The sequence below is a fragment of the Nematolebias whitei genome, chromosome 5 (genome assembly GCF_014905685.2).
Source record: "Nematolebias whitei isolate Nwh7 chromosome 5, NemWhi1, whole genome shotgun sequence".
Lineage (NCBI taxonomy): Eukaryota > Metazoa > Chordata > Actinopteri > Cyprinodontiformes > Rivulidae > Nematolebias > Nematolebias whitei.
The window spans coordinates 10671256-10681634 of NC_056502.1; the positions used below are offsets into that span (position 1 = coordinate 10671256).

At 40.4% G+C, this 10379-nt stretch overlaps 2 protein-coding genes across 2 annotated transcripts; one reads left to right on the forward strand and one right to left on the reverse strand.

The window, feature by feature from the left end:
* Nucleotides 1–1650: 1650 nt before the first annotated feature.
* fabp10a (fatty acid binding protein 10a, liver basic) lies at nt 1651–2695 on the forward strand. Its single transcript, XM_037676815.1, has 4 exons — nt 1651–1801; nt 1883–2055; nt 2416–2505; nt 2588–2695. Exons 1-4 carry the CDS (start codon nt 1735–1737, stop codon nt 2636–2638), a joined length of 381 nt encoding a protein of 126 aa, XP_037532743.1. The 5' UTR covers nt 1651–1734; the 3' UTR covers nt 2639–2695.
* Nucleotides 2696–4685: 1990 nt separating this feature from the next.
* On the reverse strand, nt 4686–7876 carry pnrc2 (proline-rich nuclear receptor coactivator 2). Its single transcript, XM_037676142.1, has 3 exons — nt 7684–7876; nt 7026–7206; nt 4686–6783 (listed from the first exon to the last, which is right to left on the reverse strand). Exon 3 carries the CDS (start codon nt 6761–6763, stop codon nt 6293–6295), a length of 471 nt encoding a protein of 156 aa, XP_037532070.1. The 5' UTR covers nt 6764–6783; nt 7026–7206; nt 7684–7876; the 3' UTR covers nt 4686–6292.
* Between the last annotated feature and the right edge of the window lie 2503 nt (nt 7877–10379).

Consider the following 10379-nt stretch of genomic DNA (forward strand, 5'->3'; position numbering starts at 1 on the left):
AAATATCTCTGTTTCCTTCCCACAACTATATTGTCTTGTAAATTGCTCACCTCAGTAGGTTTTTTATATTGTCTGTTTAGCTTAAAAGCAACATTGGATATTTTGATCTGAGCTCATGTAAGCTTGCCTTAATATTATTTTATCACTAATGTTAAGAAGCCAGTGATCTGTGGGTTCTGTTATTGAGCTGATACTTTTCATTATCTCCTAGTTTGGTTGGTTTTGCTTTTATTTGCATTACTGGATTTGGTCAACTGAGTAACTGTTTTATTTCTGTGCATTGCAAACACATCAGTTAGTTTTGTTTTCTGCCTTTACGCACCTGATATAAATCTCAGTGTCCATCTGTACTCCCTTTTCATAGCTGTGTGCCTCTTTATAGTTTTAAATATATATATAATATAGTATGTTGTGCTTTTTGCTTCTGAATTATTATTTTTTTTAGTATTTGTTTGACTTATTTGAGTAAACTGATAATGAAAGGATATTTATTTCATCCGACATGGTTTGCCCACTATTTTTATTCCCTGGCTACATGTTAGCAGGTCCTGCGTTTGGGTCCTTATTCTTCAATCGTAGATCACGAAAAACAGTTTCTCAAAATGCCTCAGTTGTGCATCTGATGAATTTATGTTGAGCTATATCAGTTTATAATCTACTCAAACTGTAGCTGCAACTGTGAATTCTCAGTGTGGCAGAAGTAACGTGTTATGAATAAAGCCATTTCCAGTTGTGTTATAACTTTTATAACTCACTTTTCTCATTTTAATCTATAAACTTTGAACATTGGTAAATGGTAAATGGAGCTTACTTCTATAGCGCCTTCCAGCCCCCTATGAGGGGCCCCAAGGCGCTTTACAGTACCAGCCATCCACCCATTCACACGCACATTCATACACCGGTGGCGGTAGGCTGCCATGCAAGGCGCCATCCAGTCCCACGGGGAGCAACTCGGGGTTAAGTGTCTTGCCCAGGGACACAACGGCACATGGTGTGGGAAGTCGGGATTCGAACCTCCAACCTTCCGATCAGAGGTCGGCTGCCACTACCACTGCACCACGGCCGCCCACAACATTGAGACGATATGTATGGCAGGTTACTTTGTGTGTAATTATGCAATGAGTCTTGTGTTTCAATTTAAAAGCAAACAGTCCTTTGTGTCGTTAACCTTACTATTGGGCCCTATTTTGTCAGGTAGGTCCAAGTTCAGGGAGTTACCAGTACACTGAGGACAGGCTGCAAATGTGCATGAAACTGAATGAAAATCGCATGTTGATTCATTAAGTAAAACACGTACAAAAAACGTGTTTCTGCCTTTTTAATTTCTACTGAAGCCTCAGAGAGTTAAAAAACAACAACGATCTGCTGTTTTTGCGTCTTCAGCATCCTGCCCAGCGTTCACCACAAATACAAAACTGGAAAAACTGCATGTACGCATTTGACCTACATCATACAGAAAGCTGATATGTTGTATAGTGCACTAAAATATTTAAATATTTCCTTGTTGGAGGATGAGGGTTGGCCAAACAAGAGTAATTGAACTCCTGGTTGTTCAAACAGCCGATTACCTCAGAGGATTTTGTTACTCATTAGCCACAGTACTCTGCACCCTGTTCCTTTGGGTATAAGAAGGTGTGGGTGTTCATTCACCTTCTTCACATTGTGTTGAGCTCCACACAGCTGTCTCAGCCTCCAGCCACCTTGGTGAAGGAGAACCCTGACCCTCTACAAGACATGGACTTCAACGGAGCATGGCAGGTCTACGCACAGGAAAACTATGAGGAGTTCCTCAGGGCCATGGGTGAGAAAACAACCCGCTTTCGTACATTGCGAGTCACAAAATTCAACAGTCCGGACACACATAATCCATTCTTCTCTACAGAGCTCCCAGAAGATGTGATCAAGATGGCCAAGGACATCAAACCGATTACTGAAATCAAACAGACCGGCAACGACTTCGTCATCACCTCCAAGACACCTGGAAAATCTGTGACAAACTCCTTCACCATCGGCAAGGAGGCTGAAATTACCACCATGGATGGCAAGAAGCTAAAGGTAAGTTTAAGTTTATTACACTGCAAGAAGCACGGCCCCTTTAAGCCTGGGCAGCATCTAAAAAGAAATATTGTCAAATACAGTTAAATCCCATTAATGTAAAAATATACACAGTGGGTACAAAGGTCAACTGTAGCCTCTTTTGTGCCACTTCCACTTTACATAGTTCTCATTTTGTGTCTGATATTAGACAATGCAGGAAGCAATGGTTGTATGTCTGCACCTCTTTAATATGTCATAAATGACAGGGGTTAAAGACTTTTCAGGATAGTTTTCTGCTAAACGTCTAAAAGGTTCGTACAGCCCTTGTGAGGGACGCATTACGTTTCCTGAACTGTCTCCTCGTCTGACCTTCCTCAGTGCACCGTCAATCTGGAGGGAGGCAAACTGGTCTGCAACACTGGCAAGTTCTGCCACACACAGGAGCTGAAGGGAGGCGAGATGATCGAGGTACGATAATAACGACTGAATATCATGTTTTGTTACGTGTTTAACGTAAACGTGCTATTCATTTTGTTTTTTTTCTGTTTAGACTCTGACCAAGGGCTCGACGACGCTCGTCAGGAAGAGCAGAAAGATTTAAATCTGGCAGTGGAGAAAAAAATACAATGTCTTTTTAAATAAAGTGATTAATATGGGTGTTTTTTTTATTTTTGTCATCCATGTTTTAGTCATGCCATGACGTTTGCTTCATTTGCTAAACACATACGTGTATATATATATATATATGTGTGTATGTATATGTATGTATGTATATGTATATATGTATGTATGTATGTATGTATATGTATGTATGTATATATATAATATATATATATTAATAAAGGGCAGCACGGTGGCGCAACTGGTAGAGTTGCTGCCTCTCAGTGAGCAGGTCCTTGGTCCAAACCCCGGTCATGGGGCCTTTCTGGGTGGAGTTTACATGTTCTCTCCGTGCATGCGTGGGTTTTCTCCAGGTTCTCCGGTTTCCTCCCACAGACCAAAAACATGCATGTTAGGCTGATTGGTAACTCTAAATTGTCCCTAGGTGTGAGTGAGAGAGTGAATGGTTGTTTGTCTTGTTTGTCTCCATGTGTCCCTGTGATGGACTTGCGACCCATCCAGGGTGTACCCCGCCCCTCGCACAGTGATTGCTGGACATGGGCACCGGCGACCCAAAATGGAACAAGTGGGTAAAGATAATGGATGGATGGATATTTAAAAAAAAAAAACATTTGAAATATATCAGTCTGTGTGTAATGAATAAATATAATATACAAGTTTCACTTCTTGAATGGAATTACTGAAATAAATCAACTTTTCATGATGTTTTAATTTTATGACCAGCGCCTGTAATCTGATGTTAACCCCTGCTTTGAACGCTGCTTTAAAAATCTGCAAACATGAATGGATGAGCAAAACTCTTGAATCCAACAGAATCTGATCACCCTCCATGTTTGTCCTTTTATGAGAATAATCATCACAGCTGAGCTATAAACTTCCACCTGACTCTCCACCGTTTTAATTTCTACAGGAAACTGTGTAATTAGTTTTGATCATCTGATGTTTGGAGATTTTAATAACCAAAGGTGTTTACATCAGCTGTCTTCCTGTCAACATTTAGGCCCTATTTACACAAACATGATGGGGGAAACGTAGATTTTTTCGTATGTTAGAGGAAGATTTGCGTTGACACGGTCGGATTTTGGGTTTACATGCATCCGGAGGATTCCCCCCCCGCCCTCCCGAATCCTGCCAGGTCCAACCATTAAGTGTCTGGTTTTCTTTCTGGCATCTTATAAAGTACACAGATGGCTCTTCCTAAAAACATTTTCAACTAAAACTCTCCATGTAAACATTTCTGCTCGTTACCATGTAAGTTAAGCTTGTAATAGTTTAAGTTTGTGTTGGTTTTTTTTTTTTAAAAGGAAACTTTTACTGTTCCAAGTTTGAATTAAAGTTGTAACCTAGTCATTATTAGGCATGTACTGTATTCTGCCCTTATCTCCTGAATAACTTAAATAACTAACTGTATGCTTGTAGTGCCTGATCAACTAGGCTGTACTAATATTAAAACTATTACCAGTAATTCACATGCAAACAAAATAAACAGACCAATGTGTAGGGGGGAAGGGAAGGGGTTTATTATGTTTTGTTTTTACTTTTGTTGTCAATTATTAGCACATTCTTTTACATTTTAAATACCAATTATTACCAAATTTAAAATGGGGAACATCTTCAAATCATCAGTGACATTGTATCTGTGGGACAAATTAGTAGCCAATTATTTCACTTTAAAATTTAGAATAAGGAGACATTGCTATGAAAGACACAAATTGACAAAGAAAGTTTTTTTTCTATAAACAAAATGAAGGCAGTAATTAAACAGCAATGAGTCAAATCCACCTGTCGGCTGGCGGAAGAACAGCCGACAGGTGAAGGGTTGTGATGGTGATGTCTGAAGTCAATAAAATATACAAAAAGGTGTCAGGCCTACAAACAGTAAGCACATCAGAAACTTAAAACCCTTACATACGCAAGTCTCCTTAAATCCAATTAATGTTTGAAAGCAATTTTTTATCAATAATGCACTTAGCACTTCTCACCCTGCACTGTAAAACAAAATTAACAAAAACATGTGCAAGATCTTCTGTAAAGAGAACAGTGCAGGGGTGCTGATAAATGCCATTGGCAGGGATTTTTTGTTGTTTTTTTAACAAAAATATTCTTTCATATTGAAGACGTCCTTTGAATGTCTTCTACATTCATCGTTATTACTAAAAATACTTTTGTCAAACAGGCAACAAACTTTGCCTGCAAATGTACATATGCTACACGTACTTTAAACATTTCACTATTTACATGGCTCTTGAACACAACAACAATCTCTTTGCTTTGTTTTTTGTTTTTTTTATGCTGGCTATAAGCAGCTTCAATTCTGCAAAGAGAAAAAGGAACAATGGAGGACTGCATAACAAAAATAAAGAGTTCATAAGATAGTCCATTGCATCTTCACCACTTTCCATAGCATCCTAGTCTGTTATTCAGGGTGAAAAATCTTGAGGACAGTGCAGGAGGTAAACAATACGCAGCAACAAGAGGCTACAAGAGTACAAGACATCAGATGGTCAGAGACAGAACCTCCTGTCTCGTGTATCAGATTTTTAAGCACTTGGGCCACTTCCCTACAGTAAAGCTCCTCAGTTCTGCTGTCCTTCAGGCACAGACAAAAGCAGCCAACTGGACCCCATCATGCGAGCGAGGCCCTCTTCCGCAAGTTAAAGCTGCAGCTCTGTCCTGAAGAGGCAGAAACTGGGGGAGAGTAACAGTACTGATCGGAACAAATGAACAGTTCTGGGTAATGTCAATCAAATCACCATCAAGGCTGGCAAAATAAAAGGAGTGGAAACTATGCCAACCATAGAGTCCGATTCATTCAAATAAACAGTCAAACATAGCTTTGGTTACACAGTGCTTCACTTTTCAACCACAATAATAAGGACTTATTAAAATAATGCTATGATAGAGTGTTGAGGACCAGGTGCACTCAACTCCTATAGTGCATCTGCGCACAGCGCAATAAAAAGGGGTACAGGAGTTGGTGGTCCGAGGTCCATGTGCTATGGTCTCTTACTAGCCTTCAAGGTTAGTTAGTCTTTCAACCTGAACCTACCCACCAGCTCATATCCACAATAGCTTTTCCCTTGCAGAACTGCAGTTGAGTGCATTTTTCATGCCAAAACAAAACGATGTAAAAGCTAACGAAAATAAAGGGCCCCAAAAAAAAATGCTACAAATGTGAACTTGCTTTAGCACCTGAATCTTTGGATAGAACTCCAAAGGCTCAACTTTTACCAAAATAATTGTGTCTGTCCACAGAAATGGACGATAAAAGTAATGGGCTTTACCTGATTTAAAGTATAACCCCTGTTTTGGGGGGGGAAAAAAGCACTCAATCTGCTTTGAAAGCCAACAATAAAAACAAAAAAGCGAAAACAGAAGTAAAAAGAATCCAGTTTGTCGTCAGTCACAGAAACTGGCTCCACTAAAAGCATCACTAACCAGCAAGGCAACAAGACTGCAATAGCTTACAGAATTTGTTTTAAAAATCAATTCAACAATAAATCACTGCTGTGAACGGAAGTTTAACCATAGAGGGTTTCGTGTACTACAGCTTTGAGGCGTTCCTGGAAAGAAAATGCCTCAACAGAGTCCCAGTCTATGTATTGGCTTCATTTGAATGGTGTGGGTATCTAGCTCAAGCCTGCACCTTTAAGAGGCTTTTGAGCTGGAAGGCCATCATCTCCCTGTGGTCACAGGACCCCATAGGGAAAGACACCCAGTGACTGGGAGGTTTGGGCAACACACTGGGTGAAGGTGGCTCACTGAACTTAGGCCCTGCATAACTTGGGCTGCCCTGTGTTGACAGGAGCGTGTTAAGGTGAGACACTGCACCCTCCCAGTTTTGATCGTAGCTGTTGGCAAAACAGACAGAAGCATTCTTCTCAGTGGACACGGCCTGCCGCGCCTCTGGAGACCTGTGGTAGGCAGCGCCTTTGTCGCTCCGGCGGAGACCATGATGATGGTGAAGGCCCCCTGCTCCTCCTACAGACACTGCCGTGGCTCCGATCTGGTCACGGCTCCTCTGCTTGGCCTTTCCAAGCTGATGGTTCTTCTTGGGGCGTTCAGGGTGGGAAATAGGAATGTTGTATCTCTCTCCGCCTCCCATGTTTTGGTACTACCTGTCACCTTTAAGTTAAAAAAAAAAAAGGGGGGAAAACTAGTATTAAGTTATGCACACATATTAAAATGTGTTGCAATTGGATGTAGTAATAAATAAAAGGGACTTTGCTCTGTATCAACAAAAACAAGTATGGTGACTACGTGCAGGAGCAGCAGCAGACTGGGCTGCTGCCCCTCCCCCACACCACCCAGAGCTAAACAGCCCCAGCTTTCCTTCTTTGTTGTGAGAGTGGACAAAGCTGAAATACCTCTTTAATCTTTCACCTCCGACCGGTCCCCAGGTCCTCGAAGTAGCCTTCTGCCTACTTCTCGCTGCACTTGTGAGTCCAGCAAGGTCTGAAGCTTTCATGTGCCAATGAGCGCTGTTTTTCCGTGAAGCCGAGCTGAACATCAACTCACCTCGGCGCACGACGCAAGAAGTCGAGTCCCCTGAAAAGCGTGAAAATTCGGGTTAGATGTGCGAAATGGGCACGCAAATATACACAATATGTGGGCTAAACACACGCTTCCGTTGTGGAACAATAACTCATTAAGTATTATAAGCGTGCTTTTGCGAAGTGCGTCATCACATGAATCGACAAACAAAAACAAGCTCGTTATTTTCCCGTAAACAAGCGTATAAATGTGAAAAACAATTAACGACCAACACGACAAAATGTTACATAAAAAAATAGGTTTTCCCCACTTTTGTTTACATTATAGACGGTTTTTGTTCAGCAAATCTCGATGTAAAAAAATGTTAATTATTAGGTAACGACTGTAGTATAGCGTAGTTTACAATTACAAACGCATGTTATAAAAACAAAACGCGTTTTCGTCCTGTTTAGGTCTACCAAACCAAAACAAAGAAGCTGGATTCAATATGGCGACGACACACAAGCAAAGTGACAAACTGCTTAGTCTTACCGACTTCGTCAGGCTTTGCTGTTGAAGCCTTTCGTCGAATATATATATCGAAAGCCTCTTGATATTACTCAGCGGACTATGTAGAAAGCACAGCGAGCTATATTTCCTACAAATCCGCCACCGTTTGAGGCTTATGTGTTTTTAAACAAGTGGCCACAGAAACGCCACTTCTCCCTTCCTTTTCTGATTGCAACAAAATGGAATCTGCGGTGCAGATATGTAGTCTGCTCGAGGAGAGAACTGACCAATCACGTACCGAGTTCGATCAGCTCGACCAATCAGAGAGAAGAAATGCAGACGCATTCATGGCTGTTGCCGAGCCTGATGACGTCAATCACTAGCCCTCCTCTCTCTTCCTTTGTTGGAGCTCGTGCGATTACTTCCTGAGAGGAGTGAGAAAACGACACAAAAACAACCGTTTTCCTTCACTTACATCACACTTTCCAACTAAAATATATTTAAGAAGTGTCTCAATTTGCACAGAAGACACAATGTAAGCGTTTATCCTGTTAAGAAGGACAGTGCTTTGTTATGTAATGCCAACCAAAAAGATAAAAAACGGTCTTATTTCGATATAAAATGTTTCATTTTCCTTCCTTGAAACAGGAAATAACTTTTTCAGTGTTTCTATGTAGGTTAAATCTGTTGTGCAGCTGCAACAGGCTGTAATAACAACAGCAGCTTATGTCTGAAAACTACCCATCCCCCAGCCTTGTCTGGTCTGGTGAGAAAACATCTTGTTATTGTTTCAGTGAAACTCAAATCTTTTCTCATTTCACCACTACAGTCTTCTGAAGGTTATTTATACTTTAAAAAAATGAGTATGATGCGATCATTAATGGGCTTTCTGAGTCGATCGCACCCTTTTCTTTTGTTCTATAAAGAGCAGCAATGCAAACATAATTTTCAATAAATCTTTTCAATAAATCTGTGATGAGGACGCATGGACATTTAGTGCAGTTTAGAAGTAACCTTTCTCACAATGAGTCCTAAAACTCTCCATCAGGTGACTCCTGGGGCTCATGTTACATGTAATTACTGACCGGGCGGCATATCCATATTTATATCTGGGTTTGATTAATGTTTTGAAAGCCAGTGTTCTAACTTAAAGGTACTTGTTACAAACTATGGAATCAAACATAAATGGTGCCGTTTGAAAGAGTTAACTCGAGTTGTCCAGATACACAATTCTGAAATGCAGGTACACGCTCAATGTAAACAAATAATGTTTAGCTATGTGGTTTATTCAACAGATCTGAGTGTAAATATGTACCAAAACATCAAAATGGTTGGACATCTTGATGCCAATCGACGATGCTTTGTTTGACCCTGACTCGGCTCCGTTGGTTTTATTTTAAGTACGTTATCCATCAATATGAAAAAAAAAATGGGTGGATTTCATTACTTTATTACTGGTAATTTTCTTTTGACCGGTCTTTCTGACCTTTGACTTTTTAACTATTGATTTTTGTCCTTGTCTTCTTGTGATTGTGTGCTGTATTCAAATAGAAAAGCTTAACTCAATCTCATTATCGTCCGTTGTTTTTCTATCTACTCATACAACTTCCAGTAAGTTTCATCCATTTTTTTTCCCACTTCTCCTTTCCAGGTTTCAGGGAGTTGGTTCCTTTCTTCAGCAGTCCCCTTGCGAAAGGCGGGCGACACCCTGGACAGGTCTCAGGGAAACATACCAATAATTTAACATAGATGGTTTTGGTCAGTGGGAGAACACCGGAGTACCTAGAGAAAGCCCATGTAGGTGATCCTGTAACCTTCTCGCTGAGGGGCAACATCACAAGCCACTTCTTTGCCTTTCTTCTTATCAGGTCTCTCTTGTAAATGAGTCCTCGAGGCTCAATGGGATTTACCTGTCTAAATAAAGGTTGATTGATTGATTGCCGTGCCATCCCACAATACACTCCTTGGTGCACCATTTATTAGCAGTTTACTTTTTAAAAAATCTAAATGTTACTTTTTTTCTATTTACCCTTTATTTATACAGGTAGTCTCATTGAGCCACGACAACTCATTTTCACTATACTGTTTAAGGACTTTGACCAGTACCATAAAGTTTACCAGCAGGTTTTACTCTGCATGTCTATAGGTCTACAGAGATCTAACAGTTATCTCTAGTTCATGGTCAACTCAACTTTCCATGTTTGAAGAGTCTGAAATATAAAAGAGTTACACAACACAGTGTGTGTCAGCCAGCAAAGAGCATGAGGGGACACGCCTCTGAAACTCAAAGCTACGGTGGAAGGGGGTTGAGCCCATCATGATTGGCTATGTATGGAAAGTAGGTCACTGAGGGGCCTCTCTGCACGTAGCCAAAACATATCTGACTGCTAAAGTTGGCAGTGTAAACACGTCACAGGGCGCAAACTGCTGAAAAGTAGAATGGAAAAAAAAAGAAAAGCTGCTTGATTTGTTCTTTTGCTCACACAAAGCAAGGGGGATTGAATCTTTGTCTTCTGCGCTATTCAGTAATTATTCAGTAAAGTGAGTGAACAACGGGGGTCGTCGCTAGAATACAAATAGTTTAAAAACGTTCCAAACACACACGATTAAAGAGAAGCGAGAACGAACAAACAGGAACACCATCACATGGCTGTTTTGTTTAAACGCCTGCAAGAGTTTAAATATGGCTGCCATATATATATATATATATATATATATATTTTTTTTTTTTTTTTTTT